This window comes from Notolepis coatsorum (assembly GCF_963971535.1).
Source record: "Notolepis coatsorum genome assembly, chromosome: 4".
In the NCBI taxonomy this organism is placed as follows: Eukaryota; Metazoa; Chordata; class Actinopteri; order Aulopiformes; family Paralepididae; genus Notolepis; species Notolepis coatsorum.
The window spans coordinates 81,841,294-81,866,216 of NC_140168.1; the positions used below are offsets into that span (position 1 = coordinate 81,841,294).

At 43.3% G+C, this 24,923-nt stretch overlaps 1 protein-coding gene across 1 annotated transcript in view; it reads right to left on the reverse strand.

The window, feature by feature from the left end:
- Positions 1-21,893, reverse strand: part of tmem65 (transmembrane protein 65) — a 55,237-nt gene extending 33,344 nt beyond the window's left edge. The window contains exon 1 of the mRNA XM_084312314.1: positions 21,479-21,893. Within this exon, the coding sequence (XP_084168440.1) occupies positions 21,479-21,761 (283 nt within the window). The 5' untranslated portion in view covers positions 21,762-21,893. The remainder of the gene's footprint in view (positions 1-21,478) is intronic.
- Between the last annotated feature and the right edge of the window lie 3,030 nt (positions 21,894-24,923).

Consider the following 24,923-nt stretch of genomic DNA (forward strand, 5'->3'; position numbering starts at 1 on the left):
ATCTGTCCTTTATTGCTCACCCTGCGTTCTCCATCTGTTCCATCATCAAGCCTCGATGACAGCTACCAGGTGATTAGACCCTTTCTTCTCTCTCGTCTCCCGGCTCAGTGCTGCTGTACAATAATAGCCCAAACACTCTTCCCTTCCTCGTGCAATCTGTCAGTCTGCAGACAGTTCCTAGACATGAATCATCATTAGAGCTGGCTGTAGTAGCTTTTCAAACCTCACTTCCTTTTTTTTGTTGGCTATTGGACAAGTTCAGTAAATTGGCAGCCTATTAGTCATTATGCTGTTGTGTAATAATAAACTTTATTTGTATAGCACCTTTCATACAGAAATTGCAGCTCAAAGTGCTTTACAACAGAAAAAGAGAGGCATAAAATGAGCACATAAAGTGCAGACATACAAAACCACAGTTTTTCACACTATGATCTAACATCCCAACAGGCCACCTTGTTTATGGTTTGATTCTGTATCCATAAGACATGACACTACTAGATATAATTTATATGGAAATCTCTACTGCACGTGTAATTGGGGTGGAAGTGGGACAAGCCAGTATTGAGCTGTGGGTCACAGCGGCCGAGATAGTCAAGGCCACAAACTAGCAGCGGAGCGGGTCTGGGGTGTTGGTCCTGGGGTCCTGGGGTGGGGGAGGAAATGTCTTTTGTGGCGTCTGTACAATATAATTAGATTTTGATGTTCTGTATTTATTATTTTTGTTATTCTGTTATCATTATTGTTATTCTTAGTACTATTATTGTCCTGTGAAGTCATGTATATTATTATTATTATTGTATTGTGTGTTGTCATGTTTTTTTGTATTTCATGTAAAAAATAAAAGAAATAAAAGAAAAGAAATGTATCACAAAAAGAAAACATGACTCTGCCAACAAAGCTCCCCAATGGAATGAAGTGTGTGGACTCTGTAGTCCTTGGATTCCTTTGGAGATGCATACTGTAATAGGGAGATGCATACTGTAATAGGGAGATGCATACTGTAATTTAGTGTAATAGGGAGATGCATACCGTAATAGGGAGATGCATACTGTAATAGGGAGATGCATACTGTAATAGCAGAAGAAAAGTTAGTTTTGTCTTCCCTCCAGCCAGCCTTGTGTTTTAAAGGACTTTGGCAACATAAAATAAGACTACAGCTTCAAAAGATATTCCTAGAATAATTTTGACTTTCCATAAAACACGTCTTTGGGTGCCAAACCCAAGGTTTTTGTAAAAGACAAGTCAGGAGGTGTTTCTTTTTGTAAACACAGCCATGTCCTTAATGTAGTCTACCATCCTTTCAGACTCAAACGAAACAAAAACACAGCACTCTTCCTTTCATTGTGTATTTTAATTGGACTCTGTGGGACCTGGGATGGGGAGAAAACTATGAGCAGTAATGACTCATTAGTATTGTATAACATAGTATAACATCCAGGCGGGTACGGACGAGACTAGTGGCGCTTCTCTATTAGGACTGCATGATTAATCGTAAAAACATTAGCAATCTCGATTCATACATCTATGCGATTTCATTTCTAAATGAGGACGATTCTGATGTATTCACGTCAAAAGGAGTTGCATTCATGGTTTCCGTTAGCTGGTAATTACCTCTTTTTTTTTACTGGCAAAATCTGTTGGAAGTCCGACATATTTAAATCTCTCCGGTCATAATGAATCCTGTGAAAATAATGCCTTCTTATTTTTGTTTGGTTACCAAGTAACATAATGTCCACTAAAAGTGGTTGTTTTCGCCACTGAAACAGAAATCTAGCGCAAACAAGTGTGCGTGTGAACCAGGAAACAAATGAGTATTGGAGCAACAAAATGACTCTGATGTGAAATACTTGAGATCGACCGATGGTAAGTAACCAGGTCCATGAGCCAGGTCATGTTTTTAAGTTTAGGTTTAAGTTCAATAAATGCATAATGTTTCCAAAGTCAATGAGTAATCGTGTTAAATGTGACATTAACAGGCCACTGGTAATTTCAAGACTTAATGTCGTCTTGACCAGGATTCCCTGGAAGAAGAGATCTTGTATCTCAATGGGACCTTCCTGGATAAATAAAGGAAAAATCAAATAAAATGTAACGCCCTATCTATCCGTTATCACTGGCCTTTCTTCAAGGCTCAATTCCATGATTCCGTCCATGATAATCGTTATGGTAAATGGACTGCATTTATAGAGCTCTTTTATCCAAAGTGCTTTACAACTTATGCCTCACATTCACCCACACACAGACGGCGGAGACAACCATGCAAGCAAGGTGCCGACCTGCTCATCGGAGGCAGTTAGGGGGTTAAGAGTCTTGTTCGACACACTGCAGAGAGGATCCGGAATCAAACCGGGAACCTGCTGATTACCAGACGACCACTCTAACTCCTGAGCCACTGTCGCCCAACCACAAACTACATTAATACCGCTGTGCCAGCATCGGACCTCCTGTCGAAAGACACTATCACACTATTCTTCTGGGGGAAACCATGTACTTTCTACCAATGGTGAAATTATTAGTATAGACGCTTAGTTTACTGGATGTCAACAATGCTGACATTTGTAGGCAGAACTGTGCTTCTGTTTCCAAATCACACACACACATCACATGGCAGCAGTACCAGATGGTCATGTGTATTCTAATGAAAACATAGTGTACAGCATAGTGTTTCAGCAAGTTCTCTAAACCAGTGTTTCTAAAGGTGTGGGGAGTGGACTGGTGCCAGTCCCTCAAGGTACGGGGAGTTGACTGGTATCAGTTCCTCAAGATGCGGGGAGAGGACTGGTGCCAGTCCCTCAAGGTGCAGGGAGTGGACTGGTGCCAGTCCCTCAAGATGCGGGAAGAGGACTGGTGCCAGTCCCTCAAGGTACGGAGAGTGGACTGGTGCCAGTCCCTCAAGGTGCAGGAAGTGGACTGGTGCCAGTCCCTCAAGGTGCAGGGAGTGGACTGGTGCCAGTCCCTCAAGGTGCAGGGAGAGGACTGGTGCCAGTCCCTCAAGGTGCAGGGAGAGGACTGGTGCCAGTCCCTCAAGATGCGGGAAGAGGACTGGTGCCAGTCCCTCAAGGTGCGGGGAGAGGACTGGTGTCAGTCCCTCAAGGTACGGAGAGTGGACTGGTGCCAGTCCCTCAAGGTGCAGGAAGTGGACTGGTGCCAGTCCCTCAAGGTGCGGGGCGTGGACTGGTGCCAGTCCCTCAAGGTGCGGGGAGAGGACTGGTGCCAGTCCCTCAAGGTGCAGGGAGTGGACTGGTGCCAGTCCCTCAAGGTGCAGGGAGTGGACTGGTGCCAGTCCCTCAAGGTGCAGGGAGTGGACTGGTGCCAGTCCCTCAAGGTGCAGGGAGTGGACTGGTGCCAGTCCCTCAAGGTACAGGGAGTGGACTGGTGCCAGTCCCTCAAGGTGCAGGGAGTGGACTGGTGCCAGTCCCTCAAGGTGCAGGGAGTGGACTGGTGCCAGTCCCGCAAGGTGCAGGGAGTGGACTGGTGCCAGTCCCTCAAGGTGCAGGGAGTGGACTGGTGCCAGTCCCTCAAGGTGCAGGGAGTGGACTGGTGCCAGTCCCTCAAGGTGCAGGGAGTGGACTGGTGCCAGTCCCTCAAGGTGCAGGGAGTGGACTGGTGCCAGTCCCTCAAGGTGCAGGGAGTGGACTGGTGCCAGTCCCTCAAGGTGCAGGGAGTGGACTGGTGCCAGTCCCTCAAGGTGCAGGGAGTGGACTGGTGCCAGTCCCTCAAGGTGCAGGGAGTGGACTGGTGCCAGTCCCTCAAGGTGCAGGAAGTGGACTGGTGCCAGTCCCTCAAGGTGCAGGGAGTGGACTGGTGCCAGTCCCTGGGATGTTGCAGAGGAGTTCCTGGACTGATTCTGCTATATAAAAACAGACAAACAGCTGACTGTGTTAGAAAGAAACGTGTTGGAGCCAAGCTGTCACAGCACTCCCAGTCCCAACTATCTGCAATGTTAAGAAAAGTTTACTGAAATATTGTAGTCTGAAAACAAGGCTGTAGAAAATGTCTAAACCACCCATGAAGACAAGTTTGTCAAGTCGCCAAGAGTATCTTCTTTGTTTTTGTTTTATTTGGTCCCAGGAGATACCACTGCTGCAGACTAGAAGTGCTAATTAGTTCACTGTGCTCCAGTGATGACACAACAAATTGCTGAGGGAACAGACTGTAGCTTTGCGTCAGCATGGTTGTACTACTGACAGGATGGGAACAAGAGGGAGTGGCTGGGTATAGAAATGCAATACTTTCGATGGAACCTCTTCAACACTATTAGTCCGTGAGCCAGTAGGGTTGGTCGGTACCATCGGAGGGGACTAATGCTCATAGTGATACCTTTTGGTAAGGTATACATCTCTAGAGAGTTCGAAAATATGTGATAGCATTGCACCAGTGGAAGCTAAATGTGTGCTATCATGCATTTTATATCACTACCCTAAAGAAAACATGAAAATCGACCATTATAAAAGGACAACATAGATGTATACTCAAAAGATGGTATGAAAAATTTGCAAAGTAAATCAAATACTCCATATCTAAATGACTATCCCACCATCAATCACAGTACCTAAAACAGAAGAAATAAATCACACCCAGGTGGTGATGTAAAGATTACAGGTTAATGAGGATTAGTGTTGGTAATAGAAACTTAAGCCATCACATTCTTTTATTTCTGATATCAATGTTATGGTTTCTTCAATTCGGAGCATAGCTAGCTAATAACAGCTAATAGCATATAGCCCATAACAGTGCTTTGACAATATAACCAGTGGGTATTACGTTAGTTAGCTTTTAAAAAGGTTTTGTATTCTAAATTGATGGTATGGTATTGTAAACAAGACGAAAGTCTTTCTCTGGTCTGCATCCCCTTAACAATTGTGTGTATTGAGCTGTACTGTACTGTACCCATTCTGCAATCTGTTAATAAAGTTTTCAATCAATCAATCAATGGGCAATGTCAGCTAACATTAGTTAGCTAATTTTAGAAAGCTTAAATTAAATGAGAAAGTATGCTAATACGAACTCATCTCAAATGTTCTGTCACTTACCTCTTAACTCATTGACTGCCACGCTGTTTTCCCATCTTTAATCCCTGGCACCATGCGTTATTGATCATTTTCACCACAATGTTTGCGGAGCTATTGTATATTCTATATTATAGCTATGGAGACAATAGTTGTATGGTCGTCATTGAAAACATAGGCAGCAGTGCCAGGGAGACACAGGCAGGTCCGCGCGAGTGTTTAGAATGGGAAAATCGGAAAAAAGGATCTAAAAACGAGATGTCTCGTTTTCTGGCTTGTATTTGAAACACGAGAAATCTCGTGTTTGGCGCAGAATTAGTTAAACAGCTGTCACAGCCTCTGGCACAGTTTGAATGTGTTGTTGCAGCAAAATATTGCTCAACAGTATGTACATCTCTGACAACGACGAGAAGGCCTACCGGGAGGAGGTTGATGCACTAGAACGCTGGTGTCAGGACAACAGCCTGCTCCTGAACATTGGTAAAACCAAGGAGCTGATCGTGGATTTTAGGAGAACACAGCAGGGGACACACACACCACTGAGGATAAACGGGGCTACCGTGAACAGGGTGAGCAGCTTCACATCTCAGAAGACCTGACACGGACAACACACATAGACTCAATCGTAAAGAAGGCGAAGCAGCGCCTCTACCACCTGAGACAGTTAACACTTTGAATGCCACGGAGCGAGAAATCTCGTTTTTAATCTTTTTTTTTTATTAGCGATTTCCATTAATATTTCATCAATCTAGCCTCCAGTTACCACTGGAACTCTCTGAGCTCCATTGGGAAAATACTGCCCCCTATCGTCTCTCCCTGTGGTACTGCACCCCATTGGATTAGACTCAGGGACCGAAACTAAAGCCCGCCGCCCGCCAGGGGCGGTCTGTTTTTACCTTTGGCGCATGACACTTAGAGGGCTGCCCGCCGTGTGGCGTGTAGACGTGTAGTTCATAAGCAGGCCCCTAAAAATATTTGTATGCGAACGGTAAAAATCAATTACGCGCACGCTGTGCGAATACAGATTATAGCCTCTCTCGTCTTTTTTTCCTCCGCTGCGAGATCGTTAAAAAACTACAAGTCCCACATTGCACTCAAGCCAACGGTCCAATCACAGTAGAGTGAAGTGACTGGTTTCATGGGAAATAAAGCAAATGACCAATCGGAAGCTCTCAATTTTCTTGTTTACTTCCTGAAACTCCGCGATCAGGGCTCTCGTTTTTCGAGACACCAACTTATTATAGTCTCTCTTACCAATAGCAATAGATTTTAGAACACCTAGATGTATCGATAGCAATAGTAATATAACGTTAATGCAACAAAACGAATGCCTTGCTTTGTTAATCATAACATTGATGCAGTAGCGTATGTCGGTGTGTTGGCTGTAACGGACATGACAATAACATAACGTGTACACATTAAAATTGCGATAATCTATTCTAACATTTTCAAATCGATGCAGTTGAATTTCCCCCTTAGGATCGATGCATTGTTACACCCCTACACCAAAGTCACTGGCCCACTGTGTATCTGTGTGTATAATAACTTGGCTAGCGTTATCAACAGCAGAGGTGGGCAATGGGTCCAGCTGCAGCACCGGAGTGCAAGCGATGTGATGTAATTGGCAGACTCGACTGTCAATCAATGGTCTACCTGACACGCAAACTCAAACAATGTTTCTGTACTGGAAGTGTGATTGATTGATTGATTGAAAACTTTATTAACAGATTGCAGAATGGGTACAATACAGTACAGCTCAATACACACAATTGTTAAGGGGATGCAGACCAGAGAAAGACGTTCGTCTTGTTTACATCAGGGTCCCCCATTTCAATTAATCAGGAAAGTGTACAGTAGGAAAGTGTACAGTATTTCAATAGGCAACCCTGAAAGGATTATTTTTCTAGAAGAGCAACATAGCCAAAACAGACAGTGGAGCTGTTTGCAGATAGCAAGCATTTTGACTTATTGCGTGGTGGCGATGTCTCGCAGATAATACAACTACAAGTATGATTATATAATATATATTTTATTTAAAAAAAAATTGTATATATAAAATATATATTGGCAGGTAAGAAATATGCTTGGCGGGTAGACTCTTCCCATCTACCCGCCACTGGCCGGTGAGTCAAAAAGTTAATTTCGCTCCCTGATTAGACTGAATGAAAAGCATGGGGGGGAAAAATCCGGCTTCCTCATTTTACTTCTCAGACAAGTCACCCGAGACGATCGGATTCATTCTGGACCATCAGAACAGCGTGGAATCGGTGTTTCGACCACCCAGCGTTGGATCAATAAACGCAATCGATATTTGGAATGGCGATCAGGAATTGAAATAATCTTTTTGGAAAACATCCGATCTGAGGTAAGGAATCTATTTTACCAGTCTTAGGATAATCAGACCTTTTTTCACAGAGATATCAACGTGGGCCCTATGTGTGTGTGTGTGTGTGTGTGTGTGCGCGCGATCAGGAAATAAGAGATTCGATTTTTCAGCCTGCTTCTATAGTGTGCATAAGTACACATATACTATCGATAATCTAGCGTTTATTTGAAAACGATTCATTAATAGGCAGAAAAATGACAACGTGTTTTGTGTATACAGTAAAGGGCGTTTATCACAGAATCTTCTGAAATCTTCTGGAAGTTTCAAGAAACAAGCGTTTTTCCAAATGGTATAAAACGGAAATGAACCGATTAAAAAACAATCCGTTTTGACAATGTTGACTGCAAACAAGTCATTGATAAGTGACGGCCAGATTAGACACATAGCCATAATTTAAGATATAGTAAATGCGTTCATAAATGCGAGTGCTCTATCATGGAAGTGGGTGGTGGAATACGCTTGCTTTTAAACCACGGGACCCGTGGCATCCAAAGTGTTAAGGAAGTTCAGAGTATCGGGGAAGATACTCTGAGTCCTTCTACTCCGGTGCTGTAGAGAGCATCTTGACTGGAAACATCACTGCCTGGTATGGAAACAGCAAGGCACAGGACAAGAAGGCCCTACAGAGAGTGGTGCGCTCAGCTGAGCGTACTACGGGTATTGCTAGAGCCATATGAAATCCGTTAATTTTTTTTCCAAATTCCATTTTTATTTTTTTCCAAATTCCGTTTTAATATTTCAGAATTCTGTATTTTGCTTTGTACGCTCATTTTACCATCAGAAATAGTGTCTAATAAGTGGGAATGAATAAATGTCCACAATTTTATAAGATATAACAGTCCATTTAATAGGGCTGTCTTAAATACTTCGAAGCTTTGTTCGATGGGCATGGGATTCGAATATGAAAATAAAATGTGATTAAAAATATATATATATAAATGATATATTTTAATTTTATTTTGCAAAATCAACTCTGCCTCTCTTTGTTAACTACAACAAGCAATGCTGTTTGTTATTTAAGATGAGGTTGGACTCGGCACTGACAGATGTGTTCATTGTGCTGCTTTTATAAAGCCTCAAATGACGGCTTACAATATTTCATGAAAGCAAAGTGTTTTGTTTGTCTAAGATTAAAACTTTACAGCACTGACAAAGTTGAACAAAGTGCTGTACAAGTCCCACAACATTAAAATATATATATATTTTTTTAATTTTTATTGCTCAATTCCGCGATTCCGTCCGCGATTCCGTGAACGCGGATTTCATATGGCTCTAGGTATTGCACTACCACCCCTGCAGGTCTTATATAACAAGAGGTGCAAATCCAGAGCCTGCAGAATAATGAAAGACCCTCACCACCCCAACAACAGCCTGTTCAAGCTGCTGCGGTCAGGCAAACGCCTGCGAACGCCAGCAACTAGGACAGAGAGACTCCGGCTCAGCTTCTTCCCCCAGGCCATCAGAGTCTTGAACACTGAACTCTCCACACACAAGCACACATGAGCACACATATAACACACATACTGTATACGCTCACACACTAACAGTCACTTTAACATGAACACACACACACACACATGCTGCACACGCTCACACTCAACGGTCACTTTACACAATGAAAAGGTCACTTTAAAAAATAAAAAGAGAACGGGAGTGGTTCTTGTATAGTAAATAGATGGATATAGCAAGTTAGCATAAGGACACATAGTATAAATGTAGATTGTATAGTATAGCATTGTATAATAGTGTACATAAGTAGAGCTGCCGCGGTATTGATATTTTCCTTACCGCACGAATTTGCGCAATATTTCCTACCGCCGCGGTAATTACCGCACAGTGCGCACAAAAAAAAAAAAAGGTTTGAATGCATTTTTTTTTTTTTAGTAGTCTACTCTTATAGCCTGCCTCTAGTCTAATGGCGCTTTTCCACTGCATATTACCTACTCGACTCGACCCGCTTTAGGCACCTGGTACTTCGTTCCTTTTCCACTGCAGCCAGGTACTACTCCGTTTGGGAAATGGGGATGCAGGCGGGGCCGCCGCCGCTCGCTTGTGTACACTGAAAGCTCCGTGGGCATAGATGTCCGAGGGCTTGCAGCAAGCCAGAGTTTAACACAGTTTCAATCAATCAATCAATAACAACATTAACCAGACTCTCGTTGCGTCTATTCTGCCAAAGCTAACGTTACCTCTCATTGTGTATTCTACCAAGCAAACCCGGGTTTAACGTTACCTCTCGTGTATATCGGATAACAACAACAAACGTAACACATCAGCGATCTTGTTGTGACACTAAACTCTCCGCTCGGTGGTAAATTGGGTTGATGTCAGTTTTGTTTCATCAATAAATAAGGCAGAATACACACAGTGAATCCATTCTTTTTTGTTTATTGCACTTGGTTCTGTCGCAAACAAATCCTGAATGAAATGCATCCTTAGCGAGGCAGTAAAGATGGCGGCGTTCTGTTTTCGTTCAGAGGCGTCGAGTAGGGGGTATCTGCAGAGCCGCAGAGCCAGGCTGGACCAATAGGGTCGCTTGGAACCGAGTAGGGTATATCTGCAGAGCCGCAAGCCGCAAGCCAACTTTATTATTATGATAAAAAACAGCGGTGACGCGGTATTCAGCCTAACTCTGCGGTGAGCGTGATGCAACAGCGATACCGCGGTAATGCGGTTATCGCGGCAGCTCTATATAACATAAGACCCAGTGCCTCATCCGTAGCTAACATTGTATTGCACTATCGCAGGACCTTAGCATGTCTTACCATACTTTTTGTAAACGTTATGTATTGTACATTATACCCGTTATGTCTTATTCTTATTACTTGTATTATTGCACAATCGCTGCGGGCATGACCCCCCGCATTTCACTGTATGCTTGTATGCCGTGACAAATAAAACTCTTGACTTGACAGGAGAAACAGTTTTGATATCTGTCATGAAAACAGAAATGCATCGTACGTATGTATTGGGTAGTAACTGTACTGTCACTGCCATTAGATATGATTTGTAAAAATGCTGACTTTAACAACTTCTCTAAAAATATATATATAGTCTGAGCTATATTTATACTAAGTGTAAGAGCCAAACCTTGAAAGTTTATATTTTGAATATATTTGTATTCTATATATTTAGAAAACGAGCAGTAGTTTAATTTGTAATGCTGTGGTATGCTATAAGCCATATTTATAGTTTAGTTGCGAATTATTTCTAAGAATTAACATTACATGTACGTTAGATGTGTTACTGCGCATGTGCGAGAGTCTTTATATGCAGTGAACTTGAAGTGCCTAGTTAGTAGTGAGACAGTGCCCATGCAGTATAGAAGCACATAACTTTTTGACCGTAGTCCAAAACGTAGTCCAAAACGAAGTCCACCGATCCTAATTCGATCTATATCCTGTTGAAGAATGATGTTGTATATTGTGTGACTGCCCAAAGAAAGTAAAGAACCTTCAAACTTAATCCTGGAGTCCGTGAGTGTACATCATAACTGTGGATACAGATTTGTATTAGCCATTGGACACGAGTGTGAAACTTTTTGCTGCACGCACTGAAAACGAAATGGTAAACGAAACTCCGAAGAAATTCTGCCATTACATTAGTCAAAAAGTTGTCTAACCAAGAGGAAATATTGCTATTGACATCGTTATCAAGAAAATAAACTGGCTATTGGAAGAGTTAGTTAAAGAAGCCCCTCGTTGACGACGAAAGCGGGAGCTAGCAACGATCAGCATGTGGACTCGTGACGTGACGTCAGCTTTAGAATCTAACGTTACTTTGGTGAGCTAAACTGGATGACTACGTTGCAAAAACGAAACAAATAAGAACATTGTGCATGTCAACTGAATAAAGAAAAGTGTCTAGTGTCTCATGTGACACCTGAAGAAGAATATAACTCAAAGAGTTAAATCATTACCGTTCTCTTCTCACGGTGTATCTTCGCATCAATAACAACCAAGATGGACGGTGAAACTGCAGCGAAACTCACGGAGCCTGAGCCAGAGGGTGCAGTTACACAGAATGTCCGCAAGAGGGAGCTAACACCCAAGGGATTAGAGGACAAGCTGACTGGGCTTATAAAAGCCAGAAGATGCAAGCTAGGACAATTAACTGCAAAGTCAAACGAAATAGAAAGTCTTCTGGCAAATGAAGAAGAACAAGCCCCTGATATAACTATTGTGCAAAGGGAAATAAGAATGTATGACACATTCTATCAAGAATTTACACACGTTAATCACTTGGTGCTGTTATATCTCAGTGATGAAGAAGAAAAGAATGCTGATCAAGACCTGTGGTTTCAGCCTAAAGCAGATAAATGTGAACAATGAGGGCGGTTGTTGCTAAGCTGCCATTCAAGATGAGAGAAAGATGGAGAGTTCATGCATATGACCTTCAAGAACGCCGTCGGAGGCGAGCCAAGTTTACAGATCTGGTGAGCTTCGTAGATCGCCAAGCAAAGATCACATCTGACCCTCTCTTTGGAGATCTCGACTCTGCAACAGCGGACAAGAAAGATACAAAGAAACCTCAGCACGGAAAGAAAGATCAAAGAGAAGCTAAAAGGGGAAGCAGCTTCGCTACCAGTGCTGAACAAGTGGATGATGAAAAAGGTGAATCATCAAAATCAAAGGATGCTACATACTTCAACCGTGCCTTTACAAAGCCATGTGTGTTCTGTGAGAAAGGTCACACCCTGGAAGAATGTCGCAAGCTAAGAGACAAACCACATAAGGAAAGAGTGGAGTTTCTGAAGAGGAACGGCTTCTGTTTCGGCTGCCTGGTGAAAGGCCACCTTAACCAGGAGTGTAAAAAGAAAATGACATGTGAACACTGTTCCATGAAGCATCCCAGCATGCTACATTTTGCAAGGCAAGACAAAGGTGCAAAGGAGAAGACAACAGAAGTTGCCTCAAAAGAAGATGAACCCGCCTCCCAAGCCAGTACAGAGGAAAACAAAGTGTTAAGTGCCTGCACTGGGGCCGGAGACAACTGCGTGCTCGCCATAGTGCCAGTCAGAGTAAAGAACAAGAAAAGCAACAAAGCTGTGGAGGTCTATGCATTCATGGACCCAGGCAGCTCTGCAACGTTTTGTACAGAGACACTGGCAGAGCGATTGAACATTCAAGGCAGAAAGACGGAGCTAGTGCTAAGCACCATCAATGCAAAGAAGCGAGTGGAGAGTTACATCCTCACTGACTTGGAAGTTAGTGGGTTAGAGGAGAATAACTTCATTGAACTGTCCAAGGTGTTCACACAGAGGAACATCCCCGTCTCCGTGAAGAACGTTCCACAACAAAAGGATGTTGACAAATGGCCGTACCTCAAAGAAGTCAGGTTGCCACGCATCAACGCCGAAGTGGAGCTTCTCATTGGAACAAGAGAACACAAGCTGCTAGAGCCATGGAAAGTGATCCACAGCCAAGCAAACGGACCATATGCGGTCAAAACTGCTCTTGGGTGGATTCTGAATGGTCCACTGGAAGAGCCAACGGACACTACAGCACGTGACGGTGAACAATCAAGTGCTGCAGTGAACAGAATTGCTGTCGAGACTGATGATATAGAACGGCTTCTTCTCCAGCAATATAACCATGACTTTCCCGAACGAAACTGTGATGACAAGTTAGAGATGTCACAAGAGGACCATCGTTTCATGGACTTTGTGTCAGGCTCTGCACGCTATGTGGATGGACATTACTACATAAATCTTCCGCTGAAGAGAGCGAGTGTCCAAATGTCAAACAATCGAAGTGCTGCTATGCAGCGAGCACTAAACCTCAAGACCAAGCTGAAGAGGAATCCTGAGTTCCATGCAGAGTACACCAGCTTCATGTGTGACATGATTAAAGCAGGATATGCAGTGAAAGTACCAACAAGACTGTTAAGTCGTCAGGATGGAAAAGTATGGTACCTTCCCCATCATGGAGTCTTCCACCCACAGAAGAAAAGGATTTGTGTGGTGTTTGACTGTGGCGCCAGCTACCAAGGAGTCTCATTGAACAGTGAGCTTCTACAAGGACCAGACCTAACGAACACCCTGGTCGGAGTGTTGACTCGCTTCAGACAGGAGCCGGTCGCCATGATGGCTGACATCGAAAAGATGTACTACCAAGTGCGCATGCCTGATGAAGACACCGATCTCTTGCGCTTCCTGTGGTGGCCCGAGGGAGACATTACCCAGGACATCGCTGAGTACAAGATGGTTGTGCACCTCTTCGGTGCGACTTCCTCACCCAGCTGCGCCACATTTGCTCTACAGAGGACAGCACAAGAGAATAGGAGCAAGGCTCCACCTGAGGCTGTAGACAGTTCTTAAGAACTTTTATGTAGACGACTGTCTAAAGTCGGTCTCCAACGAAACTCAAGCTATCGCCCTACGAGCAGACCTCACCGCATTGTGCGCCGACGGAGGTTTTCACCTGACCAAATGGACAAGTAACAGTCGCAGGCTGCTTGCGTCTGTCCCAGACAACGAAAGAGCAAACGAACTGAGAGACCTGGATCTGACCAACGATGCTCTCCCTGTGGAAAGGGTCTTAGGAGTGTTGTGGTGCATCGAGTCCGACTCATTCAAGTTCAGGATCAATCTTAAAGACAGACCCGTCACAAGACGAGGAATCCTTTCAGTAACCAGCTCTATCTACGACCCTCTGGGTTTCCTTGCCCCAGCAATCCTCCCTGCAAAGATGCTCATGCAGCAGCTGTGCAAAGAAAGGCTTGCATGGGACGACGAAATTCCTAAAAAGTTTGCCCAAAAATGGACAACGTGGCTGCAAGAGCTTCACCAACTGTCAGAAGTGGGTGTGACCAGATGTGTAAGACCAGTGGACTTCGGACCTGTTGCAGAAGCACAGCTTCATCACTTTTCTGACGCGTCTGAAAATGGATACGGGACAGTCTCCTACCTCAGACTGACAAGCGGCAATGGACAGGTTCACTGCGCCTTCATGATGGGACGAGCCCGTGTTGCTCCAACAAAGCAAACTACTATTCCACGAATGGAATTGACAGCAGCGGTAGTGGCCGTGAACACTGACAAGATGTTGAGACGAGAGCTCCAGATGGACCTTCATGACTCGACATTCTGGACTGACAGCACAACCGTGTTGAGATATATAGAGAATGAAACACTGCGTTTCAAGACCTTCGTTGCCAACCGTGTCGCCACCATCAGAGATGCAACGAAGGCGCACCAACACCTCAGTCAACACCTCAATCAACCCTTCCGACTGTGCTTCCAGGGGGCTTACACCTACCAAGTTCATGGAGAGCCCTAGCTGGTTTCATGGTCCAGCTTTCCTTCGAGAACCAGAGAGTCAATGGCCGGACAGACCTGCCGAGATGAAGGTCGAAGAGGACGACAGCGAGGTGAGACACGTACACCTTACACACGCAGTCGAAGACACAGACGCTGTGAACAAGCTGATCAACCACTATTCCAGCTGGTACAGATTGAAAAGAGCCGTCGCCTGGATTCTCCGACTGAAGGATATGCTGCTACAGCGCTGTAGGAAGAAGAAGACAGATCTACAAACAGATCCCGATCGTCAAACAAGAAATGACAACCAGAACGACAACAAGATGATGCCAGAAGTGGGCACCTTGACAGTTGAATGTCTAACGAGAGCTGAGATGGAGATCATCAGATTCACTCAAACCCAGCATTTCCCTGAAGAAGTACTCATGCTGGAGAAAGGAAGCAACGTGAAGAAGAGCAGTCATCTAACAAAGCTTGACCCAGTGATCCAGGATGGAGTTCTGAGGGTCGGAGGCCGTCTCTGTGCATCTGCTATGCCGGAGCATGTGAAGCATCCGGTCATCATCCCAAAGGATTCGCACGTCACTACACTGATTCTGAGAGACACTCATGAGAAAATCGGACACTGTGGAAGAAACTATATGCTCTCACGTTTGCGTCAAAGGTATTGGATCCCCTCAGCGAACTCAATGGTGAGGAAGTTCTTGTCAAGATGTGTGGTCTGCAGAAAAGTCAAAGGCAAGACCCTCGGACAAAAGATGGCAAACTTGCCTCCAGACAGGCTGGAACCTGACAAGCCCCCTTTCACTAACGTAGGGGTGGACTACTTTGGTCCGTTTGACGTGAAGCAGGGCCGCAGCACTGTGAAGAGATATGGCGTCCTGTTTACCTGTCTCACTACGCGAGCAGTACACCTTGAAGTAGCGCACTCGCTTGACACTGACTCGTGTGTGAATGCAATCCGTCGTTTTCTGTGCAGGAGAGGACAAGTAGCAATTATGCGCTCAGACAATGGGACAAATTTCGTAGCCGCTGAGCGTGAGCTGCGAGAGTCGATTCAGCAGTGGAATCAAACAAAGATTCAAGATGCACTGATGCAAAGAGGAATCAAATGGGTTTTCAACCCACCTGCAGGCTCACATTTTGGAGGAGTCTGGGAGAGACAGATCCGATCGGTAAGGAAAGTAATGAGATCTGTGCTGAAGGAACAAACAGTCAGTGATGAGTGTCTGCACACATTGCTGTGTGAAGTGGAATACATACTAAATGACAGACCACTCACAACAACAGACGACCCTTCAGACCTCGAAGCATTGACCCCTAACCACTTACTACTGATTAGAGTTGTTCCGATACCGATACCAGTATCGGAAAAGCCGCCGATACTGGCTAAAATGCTGGTATCGGTATCGGCGAGTACCCTCTAATGCTGCGCTCCGATACCATATGACGTAATTTATCAACAACACTGTGGTCTGTTGAGTAAGCATTATAAAACAAACGTGTGCTTAAACGATTAAAGTGTCAATGCCATTTGTCATTTTAACAGCAGATACTTTCTTAAATGTCATCGTCCCGACAGAGCGGTGTTGACGGGGAGCTCATGGGTTCGCTTGGTGGCTGGTGTTATTAGCATTGAACAGCTAACCGAAAGCTAGCTTTAACGTTACCTTGGCTAAAGTTGGGGCTATTCATATAATCCAGCAATAATGGCTGCAGACCTGCAAGCAAAGTACAGCAAGTTGGCAAAGGAGTATTCGTTAAATCACAATGTCACCAGTAACGTTACAGTCTTTTCATATACCGGCAGCTCATGCTATGCTAACTTAGCTCACGTTGGCGTCGTCATTGAGACCACCTCGCGTACACAATTAATGACATGTTGCGGACAGCCATATCGGTGACAATGTTTAGCTTTTAGTGCCAAATGATAAGAGTCTGAGGCGGAGTCTCAAAAGAGAATGTTGAATATTTATTGTGCAAAAATCACAACAGATCCGACTGCTACTGAAACGGAGCCTTGTAGACAGACTGAGTAGGGTATATCTGCAGAGCCAGTGGGTAGCGAGTGCAGCAACGTATAATGTCCGTGTGGATCATTGGAGTAGGGTATATCTGCAGTGCTGAAGCCCCATACTCATTGATTAATGATACTAATACAAATCTATACAATCACCTGTTGTTGAATAAATACCATTACTTTCTAGTTATTACTAAAAAACAGTATATATAAAACAGTATTTGTTAAAAAAAATATATATATATATATATTTATAAAAAATTTATATAATATCGTTTTTTTTTTTTTTTTTTTTTTTATGTATGCACTGGTATCGGATAAGTATCGGTATCGGCCGATACCCAAAGCTTAGGTATCGGAATCGGATCGGAAAGGAAAAAATGGTATCGGAACATCTCTACTACTGATGAAGAAGCAGCCAGTCATGCCGCCTGGACTGTTCAGCAAGGAGGATTCATACGCACGCAGAAGATGGAAGCAGATACAATATCTCGCCGACTTATTCTGGAAGCGATGGGTGCGTGAGTTCCTTCCCCAGTTGCAAGAGCGTCAGCGATGGACCCAGATCAAGAAGAATCTGTCAATTGGAGATGTCGTCATGATCTTGGATGAATCAGCGCCACGGAGCTCATGGTTGCTGGGAAGAGTCGCTCAGATCATTCCCGATGCAAACGGACTTGTGAGGCGTGTGCTGGTCAAGACGAAGACGAACACCCTTGAAAGACCTGTCGACAAGCTGTGTCTCATCTATGAGAAGGACAGTTAAACAAAAGAACTTTGATCTACGTATCCTTTGTACGTTCATTACATTCACGCTAGAATTTGATTAGCATATAGGATAATGCTTTATTTTTGAAATTTACGTTGGCTCTAGTTTGTTTATTGAGTAATTGGCAGCCTGCTTGTCTTCCAATTAGAGGCCGGCAATGTAAGAGCCAAACCTTGAAAGTTTATATTTTGAATATATTTGTATTCTATATATTTAGAAAACGAGCAGTAGTTTAATTTGTAATGCTGTGGTATGCTATAAGCCATATTTATAGTTTAGTTGCGAATTATTTCTAAGAATTAACATTACATGTACGTTAGATGTGTTACTGCGCATGTGCGAGAGTCTTTATATGCAGTGAACTTGAAGTGCCTAGTTAGTAGTGAGACAGTGCCCATGCAGTATAGAAGCACATAACTTTTTGACCGTAGTCCAAAACGTAGTCCAAAACGAAGTCCACCGATCCTAATTCGATCTATATCCTGTTGAAGAATGATGTTGTATATTGTGTGACTGCCCAAAGAAAGTAAAGAACCTTCAAACTTAATCCTGGAGTCCGTGAGTGTACATCATAACTGTGGATACAGATTTGTATTAGCCATTGGACACGAGTGTGAAACTTTTTGCTGCACGCACTGAAAACGAAATGGTAAACGAAACTCCGAAGAAATTCTGCCATTACACTAAGTCTCAAAGAGAAAGGGTCAATAATAAGAGAGAACCATCAGTTTGAAGACAAATGCTTTACTCTATTCTATGTATAGTTTTAAAGGGTATGTTTTGGCATGGGGTTATAAATTGAGTGATAACACACATTTAGCTACCACCACTGCAATACTATCACATATCTTCTAGTACTAGGGGTGTATACCTTGCTGCCAAACATCACTGTGAGACTTATCGTGGATTATAGGAGAGGACAGCAGGAGACACACACACCACTGATGATTAACGGGGCTACCGTGGACAGGGTGAGCAGCTTTAAGTACCTGGGGGTCCACATCTCAGAGGATCTGACATGGTCAACACACATAGACACAGTAGTAAAGAAGGCGAAACAGCGCCTCTACCACCTGAGACAGTTAAGGACGTTCAGAGTATCGGGGAAGATACTCCAGTCCTTCTACTCAGGAGCTGTAGAGAGCATCTTGACCGGAAACATCACTGCCTGGTATGGAAACAGCACGGCACAGGACAAGAAGGCCCTACAGAGAGTGGTGCGCTCAGCCGAGCGTACCACGGGTATTGCACTACCCCCCCTGCAGGTTCTATACAACAAGAGGTGCAAATCCAGAGCCTGCAGGATAATGAAAGACCCTCACCACCCCAATAACAGCCTGTTCCAGCTGCTGAGGTCAGGCAGACGCCTGCGAACCCCAGCTACTAGGACAGAGCGGCTTAGGCTCAGCTTCTTCCCCCAGGCCATCAGAGCCCTGAACAATGAACATTGAGTGCTCAGAACATTGAACTATCCACACACAAGCACACATGAACACACACACGACACGCACGCTGTGCACGCTCACACACGAGCAGCCACTTAACACTTTAACATGAGCGGGCACACACTCATGTCGCACACATGCACACTTATGGCCAAAAGGAAAGGCTACTTTAAATTAGAATAACAGGAACAGTGTATTGCACTACCAAAGCTAACTAGCATGTCCCATATGCTCTGTAAATAACTATGTACAGATACCGAGATGTCACTCCATGTTACCTGTTACCTGTTTATTGCACTGTTTATTTTTATTTTTTTATTCTATTATATGTTGTACCACTGTATTGCACATCGTTGCGGGCAAGACCACCCGCATTTCATTGTATACCTGTATGCCGTGACAATTAAAACTCTTGACTTGACTTGATGGTACCCCCAGATGGTACCAGTGGCCCAAATTTGGGGTCCTGGCTCATAGGCTATATTGAGTACAATACACTCAATATATACAAAATAGAGAAATATGGTGTAGGCAATATAGGCTAATGCTATTATAAAGTACTCATATTATAATATCTAACCTGCATCTCTGAACTAAAATAAACCTATTCAGATATCCAGCTGCTCTTGTACGCTTGTTAATGACAACTGTGTGTGTGTGTGTGTGTGTGTGTGCACTGGGTGTGTGTGTGTGTGTGTGTGTGTGTGTGTGTGTGTGTGTGTGTGTGTGTGTGTGTGTGTGTGTGTGTGTGTGTGTGTGTGTGTGTGTGTGTGTGTGTGTGTGTGTGTAGCGGGGCGTGCACAGACAATTTGTACTTTATAAATTGATGAGGCGGCCTATTTTATTCATGGGTAGTAGGGGTGTAACAATGCATCGATCCTAAGGTGACGATTCAACTGCATCGATTTGAAAATGTTATAATCGATTAGAATCGCAATTTTAATGTGTGCAGTGTTATGTTATTCTCATGTCCGTTACAGCCAACGCGCCATACGCTACTGCATCAACGTTATGATTAACAAAGGCATTCGTTTTGTGGCATTAACGTTATATATTACTATTGATAAATCTAGGTGTTCTAAAATCTATTGCTATTGATAAGCCTAGAATAAGTTAAATTAACTTAACGTTACTGTACATAAGCTTGGTGTATTGTTTTTATTGACCTATATATAGTCCATTCATGGAGGAGCCTTATGTAAACAAGACAAAAGTATTTTTCTGGTCTTCATCCTCTTAGCAGTTGTTTGTATTGAGCTGCACTCTATTGTACCCATTCTGCAATCTGTTAACGTAATCAATCAATCAATCATGCTGATTGAATCAGTTCCCCCAGCCACATTTGTGAATTCAAAATGTTTTGGGGAATTAACTGATAGAAAATGTATCGAATCGCATCGACTCGTGGTCAAATGAAGAGATTTCATGATGCATTGAATCGTTGCCTGAAGAATCGTAATCGAATCGAAGTGGGGTCGAATCGTTACACCCATAATGGATTCTTACTGTTCTCTACTGTCATGCACTCTTCCTAATATACTAACATATGTAACGGATGGTATCGTGAAGCGCAGTCAAGAAGGGCTGGGGTGAGTAGCGGTGCTATGGGTTAAACTCACTCTCACATCCTCAAAAGACGCATAAACCCATTACTTAGAAGTTAATTCACCTCTTGGTATAGCGGTCTGTGTTGCTGCCTGCGGTGTGGGAGACCAGGGTTCGACTCCCACTCAGGGCATCGAAGTTTGAGGTGACGTTGTCACAACCGTTACACATATATACTAACTTGACACTGCAGCACTCAAGTTTGAACACTTTGATGAACATTGTTACTCAGCTGATAAGAGTTGTACCCTTCCTGTTGACTTCTTGTACAGAACTTGTAAGTCGCTTTGGATGAAAGTGTCAGCTAAATGACAAGATGTAATGTAAATGTGATGTATACATTTCAGTCTTCATATAAAAAATTAAATAATAATAAAAGTTGTTTTGAGGGAGGGGGGGGCACTTGGGGCAAAAGGGCAGGGGCTCAAGCCCCCCTTCGACCATATCTGTGCACGCCACTGTGTGTGTGTTTGTCGGGAGTCATAAGGCTGAAAATGACAATCCGATATTCATTTTTTTCCATCTTTTTTTTCTTTACAACTTGATGAGGAATTTGATCTATGCGGTGTATTTTCCACCGGGGAATTCCACGTGGAGTCTCCTGCCCACCACTAGTGTCAACTATTCTAGCAGTAGCAGCCAATGACTGATGAAGCTCGAACTGTACTTTACTGTAAGAACTAGGCTTTGAAATGGGTGTGGCTTAAGACAGACATAAAAAAAAATTCAATGTCTTGGACAATGGAGGTGAATCATAGGTCTCCTCCTTAAACATACTATGTTAGCCCCCCCCCCCGGCCGGCACATATTGTACAACAACTACAATCAATCAATCAAGGTATTCCTCCAACACGCTCACTTGATTGATAATAACACCACTTCAAACAGGAATGACCCGTTTCCAGTCATGTCATTCACATGTGGCATGCATGCATTACATAATGTCCATACATACATACTAAAAAACATACACACTGACTCACCTTGAGCAATGGCTATCGACTCGAAGCTCTGCAGGGCTCGGAGCAGAGACACCCTCTCCGTGGGCTGCAGGCTGTAGATGAACTCCTTGGCTGTTTTGGGAGAGTTCAGGGGCTCCCGGGGCTCGTTCCTCCGGGTTCCCATCCAGCAGCTGGGCACCAGGCGGTGGGACGTCTCCGGTACCGTGACACCACCGGGGACCTGCCGGAGAAACCTCAACGACAGCTGATGTTGTTGTTGGTGGACAGTGGGTCGGAAACGTCTCTGTAGGCAAAGCTTGATCATTGTGGCAACAACAACAAAATAATGCAAACGATCGCACGTCTATATAATATAAAACGGAGAGGGGTGGGGTGGATCTTCACTTCGCTTCAGTCCTCCTCCTCTCCTGTTCGTATCTCCGAAGTTTCTAGTTTGTCCAAACGGTCTCATTCATGATCATGACTTCTGAAGCTTTTACATACAAATACAGTAACGCCCACATTCCCCAGAATGCAATGCACAAGTTTTCCGTAGAGCGTACTCGATTACCGATGATATTCGCCTGTAAAATTAACACCAAGAGCTAGTATGGTGGAGGGGCAATTTTAGTTCTTTTTTTTTAAAGAAAAAAAAAATTACATGCAATTTTTTAATAAAAAAAAAAAATTAAGTATAACTGGTAAGTATAAAGGACGTTGGGTTTATCTAGACAGGTACAGTGGTGTCATTTCAGTAAAAGCCAAGGCATGGCAAGGAGGGAGGGTTTATATACAATTCACTTATATGACATTTAAGTGCGAATATGCACACCGAACTGGGGCGGCTGACTGATTATGGCGATTTGTGTGTCGCACTCCCTGCCACAGGCATTTTCTTTTACATACATACATGTTTTACAAAATAATGATTGATGACAGATATATAATAATTTTTAAAATCCAGGGCGGCTGGGTGGCGCAGCGGACATTGCGCTCGTCACCAACGCAAGATACACCGGGTACGACTCTGGCTGTCGGCGTTGCCGACTTGGGCCAGTCGTCATACTAACTCAATTGGCAGAGTTAGCGGGTGGAAGTCGATGGGTGGTAATCTGGACGTTGTGGACAGCAACTCCTACAGGTCGGTTGGGGGATGCCTGCACAGCAGAGACAGGAAATGGCGGGGGTAGTGTGAGCCTGTATCAACCACGGTGCAATGACAACTACCAAAGAAAAGCTACAGTGCTGCTATGCTAAAATGCAAAAGAAAAAGAGAAAATAAATAAAAGCACCTGTGGGACATTCCAGAATTGGAGGACATTTTCAGTCCCACCCATGAAATTCCAAACAATCCATGCACAAAATACTAAAACATGCACTTGTTATGTAAATTGTACTTGTCCTGAGACTAAATGTAAATATGGTTGTGGAAAAAGTGGTTCCAAAATATTATTTAAAATACCAAATAGCTCTTGAACACCACCTAAAATGGCACTTTTCTCTTGTCCCACCTTCTTGATGACCAACTTGCATGTCCAATATAACATTTAAATATATGTTTTAAATATACTTTTTTGGTATTAGATTGTTGATATATGTCTATTGTAATTATAAAAACAATTTGTTTATTCATCAACATATTTTAAATAATAGTAATTATGCACTGAAGTTGTGTCCCACAACATGTGTGCAACCCTGTTACCGAAACCTATTTCACCTGATAGAGGGGAAAAAATAAAAACAGTGAGTCACATGACACAGGAAATGACATCATCAAGCCATCTGCTAACAAAATGGCTAGACCAAAGGTAAGTCCTCTCTTCTACTTTTTATATTTTTCTAATCTTTTCAGCCTTGATTGACTGTGTCACTCTAGCCAACACAACCCTGTTACTCATATTATCACAATAAGACACATTTATTTCAAATGTATCTTTCTTTATTCATATAACTATGTTTAACCTCGACATTAACAGTAACTTACATTCCTCAGCTAGCATCTTTTCCTGAAGTAAAAGCTAACATTAGCATTTATTTGCAACCCTGTTACTTGCAACCCTGTTACTATAATTAGAGTAACAGGGTTGCACTACAGTAACAGGGTTGCATCTCCTTCAGTTCAGCAGTATGTCTTTACAGAAGTAGAACATGAACATGTGTAATTACACACATTTCTTTGTAATTATTAGATGTCTTGTTCCATCTGTAACTAACTGTACTTACGTGTACTAGTAACAACTATGTTATTAGTGCCTAATAGTAGTGAATGCAGACTTAATGTAAGGTGTTACCCAAATCATTATTTTATCAAAGGTTAATAGACATTTTGTTTGAAATGTAATTGATTTCTACAGAGTTCTTCCACACCATTGAGCACTGCTGAAAATCAGAGGCGCTACCGTGCCAGGCGTGATGCTGATGAACAGAGGAGACAGCAGTACTTAGAAAAAGAGAAAGATAAGTGGAGAAAATATGTAGAAACAGGGAAGAAGAAAAGGCTAAAAGACTGCAGTATGAGAGAGCAGCGTGCCCAACGTAAAAAATGGAAGGAGGCTCATAAGAGGAGTGATGCCAGGAATAGTGTACTTGAAGGATTGAACACCCCTCCAGTCAGCCCTGATGCCCCAGTCAGTCCAGACGTTCCAGTCAGGCCAGAATACCCAGTCAGCTCTCAAACTGGGACTTCAAGGTAATTTAATTAAAAAAAATATCATTAAATCTTTTACAAAACATTGTAAAGTGCTTTGGATAAAAGTGCTATACAGTAAATGCACCATTTACCATTTAATTTACTTGATATATGTACTCAGTAATTATTAGGCCCATCTAATCCTGGTAATTACTTTGTTTGGTGCAAAACTACAATTGGGAAAACGTCCATGCAAGTGAAATGATTATGTGACAATGCATTTATGTTTATATCTTTCTTTTAGGCAACGTGATGCTGGGAGAAGAACATTGAGGGCTACCAAAGCAAAGTTAAACAGGGAGTTCCAGAAAGTACAGGATACGTTGAGGAAAGCTGAACAGAGGGCAGCAAAATACAGAAAGCGACTCCAACGTTTGAAAAAGAACAATCCATCTCCAAGATCCAAAGTCAACAAGTTGATTCGACACATCGCGGTCACAACCCTAAGGAGAACCCTGTTGTGCCACACAGCTGTAGCTGAGGAAGTACGTGACTTGGAGAGCCTGACACAAGCCATCATGTGTGACACCACAAGCAAGCAATGTATGTATGGGGAATGTGAGAACTGCAGCAACAATACCTATACACTCACAAGCCACTACAGAGCCACCGATCTGTCTCCTACCTTCAGTGGGCCACTGTGGACAAAGAGCACAAAAATTATCCTGGAGCAGCCTCAAAGGTCACTTTGAAAAAAGAATTTGAATGCTCCCAAGAAGAGCTGGTGGAAACTTTTCAGATTTTGCTCCAGAAGTTCAGGCGCCATCTCTACAACATCAGGCAGCAATATGCTTTCTC